This window comes from Pelobates fuscus, chromosome 7 (assembly GCF_036172605.1).
Source record: "Pelobates fuscus isolate aPelFus1 chromosome 7, aPelFus1.pri, whole genome shotgun sequence".
Lineage (NCBI taxonomy): Eukaryota > Metazoa > Chordata > Amphibia > Anura > Pelobatidae > Pelobates > Pelobates fuscus.
Genome location: NC_086323.1, coordinates 50,504,946 through 50,525,237, shown reverse-complemented (window position 1 = coordinate 50,525,237; position 20,292 = coordinate 50,504,946). Strand labels below are relative to the sequence as shown.

Genomic DNA, 20,292 nt, shown 5'->3' with positions numbered 1-20,292 from the left:
TATCCTTGAATATTCTGTTTTTGCAAGTATGCATCTAGTAGCTGTTTGAACATCTGTATGGACTCTGATAAAACCACTTCTTCAGACAGAGAATTCCACATCCTGATTGTTCTTACAGTAAAAAAAAAAACCTTTCCTTTGCCTTAGACGAAATCTTCTTTCTTCCAGTCTAAACGCATGGCCTCGTGTCCTATGTAAAGTCCGGTTTGTGAATAGATTTCCACACAATGGTTTGTATTGGCCCTGAATATTTCTGTATAATGTTATCATATCCCCTCTTAGGCAACATTTTTCTAAACTAAATAGTTTTAAATTTGTTAACCATTCTTCATAGCTGATATGTTCCATTCCTTTTATTAATTTTGTAGCCCGCCTCTGCACTTTTTCTAGTGCCATAATATCCTTCTTTAGAACAGGTGCCCAAAATTGCACAGCATATTCAATATGTGGTCTTACCAGTGATTTATAAAGAGGCAAAATGATAGTCTCGTCCCGAGAATGAATGCCCTTTTTAATGCATGACAATACCTTACTGGCCTTGGCCACTGCTGATTGACATTGCACATTGTTGCATAGTTTGTTGTCTATAACAATTCCCAAGTCCTTTTCGTGTGTTGTTATCCCTAATTCGCTTCCATTAAGGGTATACGTTGCTTGTGTATTCTTTACGCCGAAGTGCATAACTTTGCATTTTTCCACATTAAATTTCATCTGACATTTGAGTGCCCAGTCCCCCAGTTTATCTAAATCCCTCTGCAGCAAAGTAATATCTTGCTCACATCCATCTATCAATCATTCATTAATCTGTCCGTCCATCCATCTATATAATTAGACTTGTGCTAAAATTATTTTGACCATAAACAGGTCAATTCATATGAATCAAAAGCCTTTAAATCCTCATCTGATCGAATTATTCCATTCTGAAACACATTTTTTCATTTATGGATAAAAAACAAATTTTCGGACAAGTCTATGTATCGATCTATTTCACTAAATTTCTCTCTCTCTCCCTACATATATCTCTAGGCTTATCTCTCTATCATTTTTTTTTCAATACTTAGCTGTATGCTGGTAGAAAGATTTCAACTCCTAAACCAAAGGTCAAAACTGTAAAGTCCATGGTCGGTTTTTGGTCATTGAATAAAGTCTGAAACATGATGCCTGTTAGTGCCTGTTAGTGCTCATTTGCATATCAAACAAGGTATTCTAGGGGGGAAAGGATTTATCAAACTTTTTGTGCCTAAGGCAGACCTTCCCAAGGGCTGGCTTGACATTTATAGTAAAAAAATGTTTTACCTTTTAAATATAGATATATATATACACACACTCAAACATATAACATTGACATACACACATAGGTATACATAAAACCTCAAAGACACAGACAAGACTTCTCCTGTTGATTACATACCTATACCTACCATCACCTCTCCTATACCTTGCATTTTGCTTTTCTGAAATACTGTACTTTTAATTTCCCATTGAATGTGCTAATGCAAATTTTAGGTACCGGTTGCTATGTTCATGTTTGTCGTATTTATCTCCTGTGTTTGATTTGTATTGTATGAAAGAGATACCAGGACATCAGGAATCTCTTCAGTTTCAACATTACACAAACCTTGCAAATACATAAATTGGATGCTTTATTTGCTATTTGGGCTAATGCTACTTTTTCTATCTCTTTGCAGGTACACACGTCACATTTTCTTTTCACTTATTATAACTATTATTATTTTTGTCAGTGTTATATAAGCATGAGTTACCCCTACTAACTAATAAATGCAAAACAAAAGGGCAAATAACTGGTAAATAACAGCTAAGAATCACACAATCAGTAAATACCTGTTAAATCGTTGAACCAGTAAATTGCTAGACTACACTTGCAAATGAATTAAATGATGCTGCATTCCCATTTTTATATTTTCTTCATTTTTTTTGCTACTTGAGTAGTTGATTGAGCACATGTTTACATTTTCATGTGTTGGAAGGTGTTGTAGCACAACAAATTCACCCTGTAAATAATCTCTACGGCATTACCGAGTACAATTTAAAATCCCTTTTATTTCAGATGCAATCCTGCATATAAATCGCTAGATCTTGGCCCGCTGATAACATTTCTACTCTTATTTTAACCCCTTAAGGACCAAACTTCTGGAATAAAAGGGAATCATGACGTGTCACACACGTCATGTGTCCTTAAGGGGTTAAAATTCGATTCGGCATACTAGTATAGCTGTAATGTATTGGTGTTACTGTATTAGAGATGATTAAAGAATAAAAAAGGGCTCTGTGACAGTCTCCTCTTCCAGAGTTTGAGAGGGTATAGATGTGCGCTCTTCAATAGAACTAATAGGGGGCTAAAAGTTTACACTCAGCCTTGTCATTGTCCCATTATCTGATTTCCATAGTGTACCATGCCTGTGCTCTTTATTGCTTCTTACCAAAGCATTTGCCAATTTCAGATCAAACGAAGAAGGCTAGCTGGAAGATGTATCAAATCCTGCTATTTTGAGCCTTAAAATTATATTTCCCTATCATTGCTAAACAATTCACAATTTATTGAACAACCCTGTTATGGCTGTGTTTACTGTACTGTGAGTTATAGTGAATTGATACCTGGACAACAAAATTGAAGCCACTGTAGCTAAACATTCTCTGAAATGATTTTCCCAGCGCTGTAAGCTGCCAATTAAAGTTATCCAGGAAATCTTTTGTTCAACACACTACAACTCTTAGGACACAGAAGGAAACTGTACAGATTAAAATTAGTTCATTTCATTGTTCAAATTACTTTTGACGTTTGGCAGCAGTCGTGCACCTGTGACCAAGACTTTTAGTCTCTGCTGAGTGATTATCTATGCAACCTCATCATTCTCATCGATAGTTGGTGCTCTATCTAGGGAAAAGGGAGATCTGTGTTGTGTGGCACCAATCTCGCTCTGCCCTGCTCTCTCTGATGCTTGTGATGACGTTCCTTAGTATTTCTGTTTAGTGATGTCCCGAACAGTTCGCCGGGAACACGCGCGATGTTCGGTCCACCCCCTATTCGTCATGGAGGTGGAAGGGTCTGGGAGGGAGGGTCTGCTGCTGATTGGCTGGAATGTGTCTGCTGACTGTGAGGTACAGGGGGAGGACTGAACATCGCGCGTGTTCGCGGCGAACTGTTCGGGACATCACTATTTCTGTTATATTATAGTTTATTTTTTTGTTTTTAATCAGTCTGTTTTTATTATTCCTTTAATAGTTTATGCCTGACCCAATTTTGTTCCTATCAGTACCATCCCACATTATTTAAAAATAAAATAAAAAATTATATTGGAGACAAAATATTTTTACATTCTTTGTTTAGATTTGCTGTGTGTATAATATACCAGTCAGGACATTTATTGTAGTTTGGCTACTTCCATTCCTTGCTGCCAACTCTGGGCTAGTTTTCCCACTTGTTGCAAACAGTTACTGACAATTCAATAATTGCTAAAATTGCTGTCGCTAACATTAAGCACTTACAGTACTTGCCATTTGTCCTCCATGCTACAAAACTTGAATGTTATTAACAGGTAATTAGTGGCTGCTGTGAGGTGTAATGTCTCCCATGGAGAATAATAGGAGATGCTAAACACCTGGTTAGTAACACATATCTTACATTTCTAGACAGTAGAAAATACTAATTGCAAAGAAGGAAGAAAAGTTAATAGCTGCAAACTCTCAATACATCATCCTATATTTTATAGATACTGTCATTATTTAGCTACATTTGAACACTAAAGTGTGATGTATGTAGTTATCATTAAATACCTGCCAAGTGTGGAGTCAGGTACATAGAAAACACAGGCAATCACAGGTGAAGTGCACATGCTCTGATCAAAACTTTTATAATGTTCTTAATGAGTTGCTATGGCATTTCCTTGGTAAAAGCTCCTTTTTCCCAACTTGCAAAATAATAAAACTTAACTGGTGGTATTGTGGCGGTAGACCCGAGTAGAGTGTAGACTTTGCAAACAGAGTTAAACTATGAAAACAGTTGTTCTACCCTGCTCAGTCTTAAAACTTGTGATGGTGTTCCTTAGTGTTTTTATTGTTTTTTTTTTTTTTTTAATAATCAAAGCGTTCTGAAGTGTTCTGAAAAGTGGCGGTTAAATTATGATTTTGATCGTATTCATTAAGTGATCGAAAAACTCTTATCTAGGGTTTGCCAGATGTTGGTCACTTCCTCCATTGAGAGTCGAAAGCTCCCGCACCAAACCTCCGTTAACTAAACCAGATCATCGGCTTTCATAGAGGAAGTGACTGGTGGACCACAGGGAACTTTTCAAACCATTAATGCAAGGTAGTGGTTAGAGTGTTCCTAAAAAGTGCTCACAGATCTCTCATTTAGATTAGAGAACATTGACTGAACATTGACATTGGTGCATTTTATTCATTTCAACTATAAGAAATATTCAGATTATTTGATGTGAATCTTTTCAGTTTATTTTGGTATTAAATGTTATACATGGTTGACTAATTAATATACTTAAAATTCTAGGTAAAATGTAGTTAATGACCTTTGCAGGGATTAAATAAATTACTGAGTTTTTGTCTGTTCTCACTATGTTTGTTTTAGCTTATCTGCTTATGATTAGGAACACCCTAAAAAAAAAAAAATAGTAATCTATCAGTGAACCCCTTGTTCTCTGTGCCTAAAGAGGTATCTGGGACATGGCATTCATGAAACCTAAATAAACATGAAGTACCGTAATTGTCTTTGGTTACTGTGTCTTCAATGCATACTCCACTTGCTGAGATTTTGGTTCTGAAATGCTCTTGTAGGTGTCTGAAATTCTGTTTTAGTTTATTTACATTTAATAAATAATTAATGATAAATAATAATCTATAATTTAGAATTGAACACATTATTTATTGAAAAAAAAAGTATGTTTATTTTTTATATATATATATATATATATATATATATATATATAAATTTTAAATGTTTGATCTCATTAATAAAGTGTGTCACTCTCCGTAGCAGATCATCTAGGCACTAATGAGAAATATCACACCCCAATTTGGACATAAATTGGCACCAAAGTCATTGACACTGAGTAAATTCCAGCACATGTGCTTATAAACCCGTCAGTTCTGTTGACATATGGCTGCACTGTTACAAGGCTGTAAGCCTGCCAAAAAGTCTCGTCTTTGTCAGCATTGATAGTTTTGGCTTTATCTGCCTTAGAATACTGTGACACTCAATTTATAGAAAATTTACATTTGTCTAAACAACATACAATGATAGATGGACAGACAGGCTGGCAGACAGAGATACACAAACAATAGATTAAAATACAGTAATAAAACAAATATACATGGAGTATTTTTAAGTGAAAATATGTCTCAAATAATTTGCTTGAATTTGTAATTTAAATGGAATAATTCATTTAAAAAAAAAAGTATTATATGACTACCTAACTTTGACATTTATTGACCTTACCATGCTGTTAAATATTAAGATTTAGTATTTGTGCTTGTATGTATATGTAAAGCTCCAATGTATAAGTAACCAATGGAGAATGTAATAATAATTTTAATACATTTAATAAAATATGTAATAAATACATACCATACAAGGAAAAAAAAACAAGGAAAAAGTAGCTGAATGTGCTTTTAAAGATTTATTTTACATGAAATTGTTATGAGAATGCAGTCTTACCTCACAAGAAAGGATGCAATGGAGGGTTCTTGGATCTGGGTGCCACTTTAGGGTCCCTGTGCACACGATACCCTGGACAGAAATATGAAACATTGCAAAAAAAAAATTGGTTTGTTTGTTTTGTTTTGTTGTTTTTATTTTCAACGGTTAGACATGAGCTGGCAATTTTCAAGTCAAGAGAATGCTGTAACATAGTATATCAAACTGACATCTTGAAAATGCTGCCGCTTTAGGCACTCCATAAGACCATATATGTTTTTATAATAAAAATAATAAAAAAATATGTAATAATGATAGTCAAACACCTTTTTCTTTAAGAATGTCAGATGACTATTATAGGCCATTATTCCATGTATATGTTTACATTATTACATTTTATAGACTGCCACCCCTGTACCTGCACTTTGGTTGGGATCATCCAGTGTTCCATGGTTTCTGCGGTAATGTTCTCAGCCAGAACTACTGGATCGCTGGGGGGATACACGCACAGCGGTGTACACACAGTGCCTGTAGAGAAATAGCACAAACAGACATTTCACTTTCTTGCAGGCTTCACTGCAGATTGCAGGTGGCCAAAAAAGCAAACCTCAGCTGTTAATGAACTATAAATGCCATGATGCTTTGCCAAGCTTAAAGCTCCCAAAGCATCATGGTAGTTTTCATTACTACAACAGCCGGAGATGGGCTACATGTTGGCCTCCCCTGCTGTAGGGTAACATTTAAAATCTTTGTGTGTCCTTTGGAACTCTTTAGAAAGAGTATTCTCAAGTTTATCTAGCTCCATGGAAGGTAATGCTTCGATTTATATGTTAGATAGTTACATAGCTGAAAAGAGACTTGCGTCCATCAAGTTCAGCCTTCCTCACATTTGTTTTTTGCTGTTGATCCAAAAGAAGGCAAAAAAGCCAGTTTTAAGCACTTCCAATTTTGCAACAAGCTAGGGGAAAAAAATTCCTTCTTGACCCCAGAATGGCAGTCAGATGTATCCTTGGTTCAAGCAGTTGTTACCCTACATTTAATCATTTTAAATCCAGTTTTCTATAAGGGTCTGTAATATGATCTTAATATATTAATCAGTACATTCTAAGAATAAATCAGAAAATAGAATTGAAAGTATTTTATCATGGCTGGAATGGCAATAGACATTGTGCGTAATAGCATTCATTTAACCAAGAGACAATGCTGACTTTAGATATATCTCACCTATGTTGTGTCCATCATTACAAGTATAATGTATGCCATTGATTTCTGGGGGTGGGTTGCAGGTCCCGTGTAGACCCTGACAGAGACTTAGCTTTTCCGTCCAGGTACCATCCTTACTGCAGACTGTGGTTGCCTTGAATAAAGAAAGATAGAGTCTCAGCATCACGCTTGACACTCAATGTACACAGTTGTCAAGAATGCAAAACCTGCTGTATATTTAATTGAGGTTAACATGAGTATCGAGCAACCTGGGCCCTCATTTCATTGGTGAACTTTAACACCAATGACCCTTAAGTTGCCTGAGCTTAGCTAAAGGTGCTGGGGGTTGTAGTCAAGATACTGTGCATATAGTGTTGAGATAACGGACATTCTGAAATGGTTGTACAAATAATTTTGTATGGATGATGTCAACACATGAGAACAGATATATGTACTTTATAAAGATCACCATATATTGATATACATGTTTCTCTGTTTACATATAAATTCACTCTGACGTTATGGGTAAGATTTGCCTTTCAATCAAGTGTTAAAACCATGAAACTCAAATCATGGTGATGCGAATGACTGAAAGGAGATTATTATTTATTTAAAATTATTACTCTGAGTTGTTTTAATGGCACCATAGCTCCCTATCCTCTCCGTTTTAACCCCCCACCCCTATGGTGAAGGGTTAAGAACCCCTTCTGTCACTTACTTGAGTCCAGTGCCAATGTCCCTCGGGGTCCTCCTGGGTCCTATTGTGCATGTGTCAATGCCAGCACTCATATTAGTATTTCCCCCATAGGAAAGCATTGTATAATGCTTTCCTATTAGGTTTAAACTGATGCTGGTTGTCTTCATGCATAGCGTGAATATGTCCAGCGTTAGTTAGGAAATCAAAAGTTGCCTAATGACCCTGGAAGTCCCTTTAGTGGCTGTCTGGTAGACAGCCACTAGAGGTGGAGTAAATTCACCAAGTTAATTATTGCAGTTTATTGAAAAAATTGAATAATTACCTTTGCAGGGTTAAGGGAAATGGGACTATGCACCCACTCAAACCACTTCAATGAGCTGAAGCAGTCTGGGGGTCTACAGTGTCCCTTTGAAGTGAACCTACCCACTGCAACAATGTAGTTCACATTATATCATTTTTAGCAGTTACCATAAAAGTAAACATAATTGCATGTTACCTTGTTTTTTGACCTTGATTTTAATGCAGGAAATTCAGATGGAAAAGCGAAGAATGTTTGTTTTATACCTTGTTTGATCTCTTTTACGTTAAACACTCATTAGAATACATTTTATGAGTGTTTAACGTAGTAGAATGTGGGTCTGCCACATTGTCTCTTCAGTAATATCATTTATGTCACAGCAAAGATCGAGTTACTATAAACATCATTTTGTATAACCCTCACTTCTCCTTCCATGACAAGATGATAAAATGGCACTAAATTATCTAGCAGCTCAGATATGTCTAACAGTGGTGACATATAAGTGCTAAAAATGTTATATTAAAATCCCATCCATTTGGACCCCTCCCTCCTGCTGTTATTAAGTGGCCCATATCACATAAATGATATCACAGAATATGACAGCTGGACAGCCAACAGGTGTAGCTCGCACAATGCAGAGGCATCTGAAAGAGTAACAGGGAATATGTAACCTTAAAAAAGATTAACTTTATTTTTTGTGCTTGCTGTGTGTGTGTGTGTGTGTGTGTGCGCAGTATTGGTTAACCTTAAAATCTGAATTATTACAGGGAATATAGCAACTTGTCTATGTTGTTCCACATAATTATATTGCCAAGTCACAGATAGGGTACTAGATAGTGTTCTTTGTTAGGTTGTTTTTTTTTTTTTGGGCAGATCTTCTTTAGACTAGCTCCATATCATGAGAAATTTAGTCCCTAAATGTTTGTTGTGATGTATCAAGGTTAAACATCTGTAGTCTATATTATTACTTTGGTCTTATCAGAAATACAAAATGAAATGTGAATATTTTAGTAATAAGGAAAGTGGACAAAATAAATTGAAATCTGCTGGTATTGAAAGAGACATTGGCATTACTCTCATAAACATTCTATTACATTTCGAAAGAAGTCAGTTTCCAGTTAGTGATTGCTAATAATGGCGAGGGCAGGGGACAGAGAGGATAATGCGTGGTTAGGAGAGAGGCAATGACTGACATCTCCAGAGAAAGACGGCAACAGAAAGCAAAAAGGAGGGGAGGGGAAAAGGGGAATATACCGAGCAGGTTCAAATAGACATGGAAAGCAAGAAAGAACTTCAGGAAAAGAAGGATGTAAGAGCGAGGGAGAAAAATATACTAAAAAGAAAAGAAAATTAGAAAAGGATGAAAAGTAACTATTATAAAAGGATTGAGGTCCAAAGGGACCATAGGCAAGTAGCAGTTTGAGTCCTCCTTCATTCTTCGTATAGGAATGGTTAACGGGTATAAGTAAGTTCATGATTCTGGGGATCCAGGATTTGTGTAGGTTTACATTGTGGCTAATTCTGCTCTGGTATCTATGTCTAATAATAACATAGTAAAGTCGAACAGTCCTTGCAACCTAAATCATGTTACCCTGCATACAGCATGTGTAGGGTATATTATAATTAGACCAAATGTGTTTAGGAACATGTAGAAAAAGTCTATCCTGGATCTCCTAGATTCATTGAAAACTTGGCCAAGTTTTAAATTCTTTAATCTGATGATTTGTTAAGTAAATTTTACAGCTTGTTTTTGGAAAGTGTGTAAGCATGGATACATTGTGTGCTCTCTGAACATGATATGGTGAAAGGGTTTTAACACCTGTTTTACAAACCGTATGCAAAATTATTTTGTATAATGCATCCTTTACTCAAATTCCCTACTGTAAACCATCTCCACTGGGGAAACTCAATAACAACCTTTCAACAGGTTCAGTAGAATGGATCAGCAGAAAGTCATTGTTTCAGAGATGGGGTTCAGTAGGTTAGTTGTCTAGGGGAATATTTTTTGGTACTGTTTACCTGGTGTATATATAATGAAATTACCAGGCAGTTCTTGCAAGAGTGGAATTTGCTTTGAGATATATTTTAATAGATCAGCTTTTGCAAGCTGGTCCCCTAAGTGACTGGCTATCACCCTTCATCCCTTTGAACACTAAGTGGAGCTATGATGGACACTGTTTGCTGGACCCTCCCCAGTATTTGACTTCACCTATCATACCGCACATAGGAACAAGTAAGAGGAGATCATTCACAAGTCCAACCCTGGTTAATCATGGGGTTCGGGGGCTTCCCACATATTTTTGTCTAGTTAGGAACATGCATAAGGTGGTGGCATAACACCACACACCACTAGCAAACCAAAACCAAAACAGAGTTTTAATCTGCCCTCAAGTCTCATTTCTTTCCAAGGGGAAATAAATAAAATAGAGAGACATCATCACTATCTAAGCAGTAGGTAAGGGGTGGGCTTTAGGTGCAAGAAAAGCTCTATTTTGTTTGTCAAAACTCTCATGGTTTGAATAAACCCGGGAACACTCAAAAACTCTTTGCATCATATCCACCATGACACTACAGTGTTCATTTAAAGCTAATTATTAATAATACTACAAATATTTAACTTTAAAATAATTGGGTTTTAGTTACAAAATATTATCATACTTTTCCTTAATCTAGCATTATTTTCAAGTACCCAATTTTTTTTTTGGGGGGGGGGGAGGGAATTGATACATTTTGCTTGAAATCTAATAAGCATCATGTACCAGGTTGTATGTTCTAGTTTCCCTTGTGAATAACATGTTTTTGTAATCCAATTTAAAGATTTAAATGACTGATTGCTTCAAAACAGGCAAGGGACACAAAGTTCAATTAAAATTCTCGTTTGGCACATTGTGAGCTAAGCACTTTTACCAAAGGTGTGAAAAACTAATTTATTCCAACAGTCTCATCATTGTCACAGGTAATCAACTTAATTAGGTGTTAATTATGTTTCACTGTTAAAATGAAATGTGACTATAACAGCACACAATCAAAATCACCCATTTCACCGGAGTACGGGAATATCAAGTTTTGCATATGCTATTTTTAAATTGTTCTCAGCATCGAGGATATGCTAAAGTATCATTTTCCAAATATGAAGAAGTAATATTTTGTGCTAGATGAGCAATTCAGGAAAATAACACATTTTTTTTCTGTATTATTATATTTTCTGCACCTGCAGAATTGCAAAACCCAGGGGCCGTTTAGATTAGCTCATAAAACTTAAACGCCAGCTCATGAGATAGGTGCGAATATTAAATAAGTTGAGAAGGTTAGACTATCATTTGAATAGAGCGGAGCTATTTTGTCAAGAGAAAAAAAAACATTTTCACTGAAGATTACCCTGTAGCAAATCTGTCTGAAAAGATATCTGAGACACGCTGCTGTGGCAGACAAATATAGCTATTTGTTGAGGTGGCATAACTTAGTGGAAATTATAGGCTATTGGTGACCTACCTTGGTACTATATGTTTGATGGCTAGGTTTCCCATGATGCTCAGCTTGTCTAAACAGCAACCTACCTAATTGAGATAATAATATAACAGACTCGTCTCATAACCTATTATAGATTGCCTTTGTAGTAGACATAATAAATAAATGCGCTGTGGCATCATAAAAGTATTTCCTGTTTTCCCACATCCTGGTACATCAAGTAAGGCTCCCCCTGCTGCACAGTGCAAGCACATCATTAGACACACTCGAGCTATACATTGGGCAACAAGGACTTTGCAGAGAGAGCTTTAGAAGTACATTCTGCATGGCTTTGTATTAAACTGGCGTCACGCATGCTTATTCACAGAGCCGGCTTTCTGGGCAGGCCCACCTGTCACCAGCTGGGATACTGGTGATGCCATCCTAGGGCCAGCCCAACCAGTCCCGATACCATTCCTCCAAATGTTGGGAGGTAGGCGTAACACTCTGCCAGATTTAAGCAGCACGGTCACCCCTCTTAAAATGAGTGTTTCTTAAAGATAAAAACTTTATGAAAAACTCACATTAACTGTGCCACGCAGTCCAAAGTTATGCCAAGACAGAGTAGGGATACTTTGTCATAGCTGTAGGGGAAAAGGCTCTGTGTATAGAGGATCGAGCAGTCTAGCTAGAAACTCTCTAGACCTCAGTGTTGTACTCTCACGCATGCACAAGAGGACAACACTGATGTGGGCTCCAGTAGCTGAAGAAGACAAGCAGGAAGATTGCATTAGGCAAGTATACCTCACCTTTCCCTGCACGACACGACCACTAGACACCATGTTGAACAGTCACTGATGAGGGTCTTTGCAAACTATGCAAAGACTCTGGATGGTGACAGATGGGGCCGTCTTTAACACGGAGAAAACGGAGCAGCTGCCCTGGGCCAAGTTACTCTTAGGGGTCCCAAAGCAGCTAGGAGCTCCGCTGCCCTTAACTACTTTTTTCCCCAATAGGCGACCCGCACACTAAGAAGGCCCCCCATTTGTAAGCAGGGGTTCGGGCCCCTTGCTTTTTGGCAGTACTGGGAGGAAGTGACAGCCGCAAGTCACTTCCTCCCACTAAGGAAAGGAGCCTGCCTGAGAGATGGAGGAGGCAGGGATAAGGGGGGCTGGGCCGGAAGAGTCAGACCCCGACTCCCAACAGCCTCAGCCTCCAGGCTGGAAACCTCCCTCCAAGGTAGGAAACTGGAGAGTGGGTTTAAAGTGTAAATTTATATTAGTATGGCTGTGTGTGTGTATATGTCAGTATGTCTGTCAGTGTATATGTCTGTGTCATTATGTCTGTCAATGTATGTATCTGTGTCAGTATGTCTACCAATGTATGTATCTGTATCTGTGTCAGTATGTCTGCCAGTGTATGTATCTGTGTCTGTATCAGTATGTCTGTCAGTATGTTTGTCGGTGTATGGGTCTGTTTGTGTCAGTGTGTATGTCTGTATGTCTGTGTATGTCAGTATGTCTGTCAGTGTATGTGTATGTTAGTATGTCTGTCGGGGTGTGTGTTAGTATGTCTGTCAGGCTTTATTTCTGTGTGTGTCAGTAGGTCTGTCAGTGTATGTCTCTCTGTATGTGTGTGAGTATGTCTGTCAATGTGTGTGTGTCCGTATGTCTGTCAATGTATGTGTCTGCATGTGTGTCAGCATGTCTTTCAGTATGTGTTTATGAGTGTATGTGTGTGTGTGTGTGCCAGTATGTCTGTCAGTGTATGTGTCTGTGTGTGTCAGTATCTTTGTCAGTGTATGTGTCTGTCTGTATCATTATGTCTGTCAGTATATGTCTCTTTGTATGTGTGTCAGTATGTCTGTCAATGTGTGTCTGAGTTAGTATGTCTGTCAGTGTATGTGCTGTGTGTGTCAGTATGTGTTTAAGTCTGTCAGTGTCAGTATGTCTGTCAGAGTATGTATTTGTGTATGTGTGTTAGTATGTCTGGCAGGGGGTAGGATGCAGGGGGCACAAGCAAACTAAAAGATGACAAAGTAGATGGAACACACAATATCACTAAAGGGCAAATCCTGTTAAAGTGATATGGGAACATATGTCCTATTACCCGGAGCAACATTCTATTTTGGACTGTTGTGAAAGTACATGTGTCGTAGGGTTACATCTATTTGTATCTCTTCTAAAAACTGAAATCTCATTATTTAGAATGACAGGTTTGCTGAAACATGGTGATAATCTCTATGTACTATACCGTGTGAGATCCGCAGTACAGGGTACATTTGCTGTCCACTTCCAGGCCTCGGGTGCAGTTGTACATCCCATGCAGGATAGGTGGTAGAGGACTGCACATTACAGGAACACAGCGACTCATAGCCCAAAGACCAGTCTGCAGACACTGTATTTTCAGGAACTTTCTGTAAAATATTTCAAATAAATAAATGATAAAAATGCTGATTCGTAATCACAGTTCATTTCTCTGTACCTTTTAGGCTGAAGACTCACGTATTCTATCTTATTTATTAGTAAAAAAAAAAAATGTAATTCATAGGTAGGGGATTTAAGGATAAGTATCAAGCCATATTTTAAAGTGGAAACACATGTTCACATTTCTTTTTTAGTAGGAAGTAAAAAATAAACCCCACTTAACTCTGCCATAAAGATAGTATTATTAAAAATGTATTAAATTGTACCCTTGATGCTGCTGTATCTAATGTCCCTCATCTTTTCCCTTGTGTAATGTAATGCATTTTCACTAAGTGGAGTGGCCTTAATGACATAACCCATATCCTCTAATTGACTTATAGGACACATATGACCGAACGACCAATGACATCATTTGGGAAGCCGTGTTGTCCTCAAATAACTTGGAAGATAAATGCTAGGTTAAGTAATGGGGTGAAAAACAATAGCAATCTCAGGTAGAATCGGCTCGTCTGATAGTGCACCTAGATGAATGTTTTTGACAAATTAAAATATAATTGAAGGGGCTATGTGGGTGATCCCTTCATCAGAGCTGAAGAAGAAGATACATCTGGCTGGGTGGAAGGGACAAAAGTAAAATAGGGATGCTTACACCTTCATCTAACTGCAATACCAGTTTATATCTTTTCATTGCTGCAACCAGAAGTAAACATATTAATGAAAAATATTTTTTAATGCATGGTATTTTGTCGTAATTGATGTTAGAGAGGTTAACCCCTTAAGGACACATGACGTGTCTGACACGTCATGATTCCCTTTTATTCCAGAAGTTTGGTCCTTAAGGGGTTAAAGAAGTGATCTCCAGGTAAGTGTATATTTTAATATATATATATGCTGAGAAATTTGACAGATTAAATGTGTTTAGATAACTGAAGCTGACTCGTTATTTATATGATTAGTGAGTAGTAATTCTTCTGTAATTGAAAACTGTCATTAAAATATAGCATTATCGGTATTTATTTATTTTTTTTAAGTTGATCATTTGAGTCTGTGTCCATTAATTTGTTTCAAGGGACACTATAGGCATTAACATAATTTTAGCTTAATAAAGCAATTTTTGTGTATAGATCATGCCTGTGAAGTATCAATGCTCAATTATCTTCCATTTAGGAGTTAAATCACTTTTGTTTCTGTTTATGTAGCCTCCCTGGTTGTGACTCACACATCTTGCATGAAAAAAAGGTTTAATTTTCAATCAGATGTTAACTTGCTTTAGATGTTATTTTTAGCTCCTGCTTTGTAAATTTAACTTTAATCCCACACTGGAGGTTCCTGTAAGGTCTAGCAAGCTACTAACAGAGCTGGATATAATAAACTCTAAATTAAATGGAATTTGCAATAAAGAAAGTTTAAACATTAGATGTCTCTTTCCAGGAAGTGTTTAGGAAGGCTGTGCAAGTTACATGCAGGGAGGTGTGACTAGGGCAGAATTAGTAAAGTTATTTAGCTCCTAAATGGTAGATAATTGAGCAGTGAGACAACCTGGACATGATCTATACACCAAAACTGCTTCACTAAATTAAAGTTGTTTTGGTGCCTGTAATGTCATTTTAGGGGTGTGTATATATTTTCTTATATGAGGTCTGAATTTTTCCCACCTAGCACTACCATTCTACATGTTTTCAGTCACAAGTAGTGCTACTAACGAGAAGGTTACTCTCTTCTGCCAGCTTGATATTCACGTAGGTCATCACCAGGTAGGTGTGCTCTGTTGTAGAGCATTTCAGGCTGTCTCAGGTTTTCTAACTGTGTGTATACATTCCTTAAAGGAACACTCCATGCCCAATAGCTACTATAGTGCACTTCCGGCACCCTGTCGACTGTAGTGAAAGCAGAGAGCGGCGCCTGGTGGATGCCAGGTAAGAAGTCAACCCGTTCTAAAACAGTTTGACTAATTTCAAAAGGGAGGGCACCAGGGCATTCCAGTCACCATAACCACTACAGAGTTCTAAAATGGTTATGTGGTTGGAGTGAATAAAATAACATAGATTCAATTAAAAAACTAAACTTTTATAAAAACAAATGTTACATACTACTGACGTTTGCTTTTAAGACTACATGTGACAAATGGCCACACATTGTAATAAAAAAAAAAACAAGATACTACAACAAAAAAATACAGCTAGAGATATAAAAATAGGTTATTTTTGTTTAATGAGACAGAATAAAAAAGTAAACAGAATTGGAGAAATAATGGATTGAGAAAAACAGCAGGTTGATTAAAGTTATTTCTTTCACTCAAAGTTCATGTTCATCGCGTTCCTTTGTTGTCACTGTCAATTATTGGTTCGTTTTTTGTCTGTTTTGTAGCATGTTTGTGGCATTGTAAACATTCCAGCTATCATTTACGGTAATGACTCACACATAGATAAAAGCTGGAGTGTGTTTGTATTATTCCTCAAATTTTTATATTCTCCTCTTTGCTTTTGTGCATTTCAATAGACCACCGATCTGTGAGTTATATGATGTTTTTCATCAAAATGTTCTAATTTTCCTGTTAGTTATATTGCAAGATTTTAGGTAAATGGTTTAGTGTGTATAACTATGTATGTTATCTATGGATACTATTTACAAAGTGAAGTCACACAAGAGAACTGAATACTTACACTTAGAATACAATTTATTAGAAAGCTTAGTTGTGTCTTTTGCCAGAAAAATAAATACTCTGCAAAAAATCCAATAGAAAATCATGAAAATACACAATATAGTTCCAATTCACTAGGTACAGTAAGGGCGTTTAGTACATAAAATTACCGGACGGCAGTTACTAAATCTAAAGGATTGAGCTTGAAACCTTGTACGAGACAAGATTGAAAATAACTTTATTAAAGGTATATCAAACGAAAAATAAAAGGTATAGACATATAGGATTATCTGCATATACACAAGAAAAGGTGAGTAAACTGTTGACTGACAAACATGAGTGGTAAATGGAGGTGGCTGTGGGCTAAATGAAAGGAGGCAAAACCTTTTGGCACAAGTATTAGGACCTAAAATATTAGATAGCAAGACTAAAACCCAGTTGGTTCACCCTCCTAACCACTCACTTAACTACAGAAGTGAAAACATGATGGGGAATATAAACTTACAGCTAATATGAAGGTAAGCTATATTCACCTACAGATGCCAATGGGTGGGAAATAATCCCACTACTTTTGAAGCTATACCGGGGAGTAACGACTACCCTAAAGAAGTCCCCATGACTACCTTGGTGTGTCAAAGGCAGAGGGTGCACATACAAACCTATCTAGCTGTATATTAACAAGTAATGCAAAAGAAAAACTATGTTAAACTACAAATATTCCTGGGTGCAGAATAATGCCACTTCTCTTGGTTGTATATGATGGAATAGCTACTTCATGTACTATCTACAGATACCTATAGGTGGGGAATAATCTCACTACTCTTAAAAGGTATACAGGGAAAAGTTACCTAAAGCAGGTCCCTGTGGCTAACTCAGCGCACCATAAAACAGAGGTTTCACCTACATACCAGAGAGACACAGGTGGAAATATTCCTAAAAACAAAGGAGGACAATGACGAACAGCAAAATTAAAACTATATATATTATAACTAATGCCAAGGTAAGCTATGTTTACCTACAAAAACCTGTGGGTGGAGAATAATCCCATTACTCTTAAAGTTATACAGGAAGATGGCTACATAAAACAAGTCCCTTGTCAGGATCGGGACAGGGATCCAACACGCAGAGTACAAACAGTAGCCAGATACGTATACCGGACCTTAGAATGGCCGGACTAACGTAAGTAGTACAGTATAGAATGGTCAAGCCGAGGTCGAGGGTAACAGAAGACAGGTAAGCGAGAGACAAGCCGAATCAAGGGTAACAGAGATAAGCAGAGTAAGGTAAACAAGCCGGGTCAAAACCAAAAGAGATAATAGAATACACAAGCACTGAGTGACTAGAACAAGCTAGAACCACGACAGGGCAATGAGCTAATGAACGAAGCTCTGTTAAATACCCTGTTCAGAGCAGTAACCACGCCTCCGAGGCGTCCTGATTGGTCCTGCAGCAATTGAGTGACAGGTCGTTCCGGAGGAGTGTCCTGATGACAACTTCCTGCCTAGATGCTGTAAAAGGCAGTCACTCCCTCGCGGCCGGCCTTGCATGACCGGATAGACCTTGGGGAAGGGAGCCATCAGGCCGTCTGGATGGAGGAACAGCTAAGTCTCTACCTCTTTCGGAGGTAGAGACCGCAGGTACCCTGACAGTACCCCCCCTCTCAGATACGCCCACCGGGCGGAATACACCAGGGCGAGAAGGGAATCGAGAGTGAAACGCCCTGCGGAGACGGGGAGCATGCACCTCCTCCTGAGGTACCCAACTTCTCTCCTCAGGACCATAACCCTTCCAATCGACCAGATATTGCAGTTTCCCCCGGGAGATTCGAGAATCAACGATGGAATTGACCTCATACTCCTCCTGACCCTCCACCTGAACTGAGCGGGGAGGGGCGATCGTGGAGGAGAACCTGTTACATATTAATGGTTTTAGCAAGGAAACATGAAATGAATTAGGAATGCGTAAGGCATTAGGCAACGCTAAACGATACGCAACTGGGTTAATTTGAGACAGTACCCTGTAAGGTCCAATATATCGAGGAGCAAACTTCATGGACGGCACTTTTAACCGAATGTTTCTAGTACTTAACCATACTCTATCGCCTGGAACAAACACCGGTGCTGCCCTTCTACGTTTGTCAGCGTGTTTTTTAACCAGCGTAGAATTGTGCAGAAGGATTTGTCGAGTTTGATCCCACAACTCTCTTAAATTGGCAACATGAACATCCACCGACGGTATCCCTTGAGAAGAAGACTCCGAAGGAAGGATGGAAGGATGAAAGCCATAATTCAAGAAAAAAGGTCTAGAATGCGTAGAATCACAAATGAGATTGTTATGTGCAAACTCCGCCTAAGGAATCAAACCGACCCAATCGTCCTGGTGTTCTGAAACGAAACAACGTAAATATTGTTCAACTTTTTGGTTAGTGCGTTCAGCAGCTCCATTGGACTGAGGATGATAGGCAGAGGAGAAATTCAATTTGATGCCTAGTTGGGAGCAGAATGATCTCCAAAAACGGGAAACAAATTGGGAGCCTCTGTCAGAGACAATTTGGGAAGGTATCCCATGCAACCGGAAAATCTCCCTGGCGAATATCTCCGCTAATTCGGGCGAAGATGGGAGTTTAGGTAAGGGAATGAAGTGAGCCATTTTAGTAAATCTGTCTACCACAGTGAGGATGACAGTCTGCTTTTTAGAGATAGGCAAATCAACAATGAAGTCCATTGCCAGACAGGACCAAGGCTTTTCAGGAACCTCTAAAGGGTGCAGAAATCTGCATGGAAGCGAATGGGGTAGCTTGGTCTTGGTACAAACTTCACATGCCCCGATGAATTCTTTAATATCCTTGCGTAAGTCAGGCCACCAAAAATCTTTAGAGACCAGCGCATAAGTCTTGCGGATACCAGGATGCCCAGCCACCTTGCTGTTATGGAGACAGCGTAGCACCTCCAGTTGGAGAGCGGCAGGAACGAAGTGTCGATCCCCAGGAGTCTGTTTGGGTGCCAAATGCTGAAACTTCATGATCTCAGAAAGCAATGGAGAGTGAATCCTGAGATTCGTGTTCGCGATGATATTCCCCTTAGGAACTATGGAGGACAGAAGTGGTTCAGTTATAGTGGATGGTTCATATTGACGAGACAAAGCATTGGCTTTAGAGTTCTTAGAACCAGGTCTATACGTAAGTACATAATTAAAGTGAGTGAGGAACAAAGCCCAGCGAGCCTGCCTGGCGGACAAGCGCTTAGCCTCCCCAATATAAGACAAGTTCTTATGATCCGTTAGGATAGTAACAGGGTGTAGTGTCCCTTCCAGTAAATGTCTCCACTCCTTTAAAGCCTTAATGACCGCTAACAGTTCCCTCTCCCCGATGTCATATCTGCTCTCAGGCCCAGAAATTTTTTTAGAGAAGAAACCACAAGGGTGTAACGGTTTATCCACCCCTAACCTTTGAGACAGAACAGCCCCAACTCCTGTCTCAGAAGCATCGACCTCGAGCAAGAAAGGCAGAGTCGTATCAGGATGAACTAGAATGGGAGCTGAGGCAAAAAGTTCCTTGAGAGTCTTAAAAGCACCAAGAGCTTCCTCAGACCAGAACTTAGTATCAGCCCCTTGTTTCGTCATATTGGTAATAGGCGCAATGATAGAGGAGTAACCCTTAATGAAGCGCCTATAGTAGTTGGAAAAACCAATAAACCTTTGGATAGCCTTGAGTCCTTTGTGCAAAGTCCAGTTTAAAATAGATTGGAGGTTACCACGATCCATTTTAAAACCTTCCCCAGGAATCACGTATCCAAGAAAGTCTACCTGAGACTGATCAAAACTGCACTTCTCCAATTTGCAGTATAGACCATGTTGCAGAAGTTTGTGTAACACCTTTCTGACCTGTCTATGGTGAGTCTCAATCTCCTTAGA

The 20,292-nt window shown here is 38.3% G+C and overlaps 1 protein-coding gene across 1 annotated transcript in view; it reads right to left on the bottom strand.

The window, feature by feature from the left end:
• Positions 1-20,292, bottom strand: part of PAPPA2 (pappalysin 2) — a 166,595-nt gene that overhangs the window by 8,891 nt on the left and 137,412 nt on the right. Inside the window, exons 17-20 of the mRNA XM_063428239.1 lie at positions 13,567-13,729; positions 6,893-7,025; positions 6,087-6,196; positions 5,690-5,761 (exon numbers count right to left, since the gene is read on the bottom strand). Of these exons, the coding sequence (XP_063284309.1) occupies positions 5,690-5,761; positions 6,087-6,196; positions 6,893-7,025; positions 13,567-13,729 (478 nt within the window). The remainder of the gene's footprint in view (positions 1-5,689; positions 5,762-6,086; positions 6,197-6,892; positions 7,026-13,566; positions 13,730-20,292) is intronic.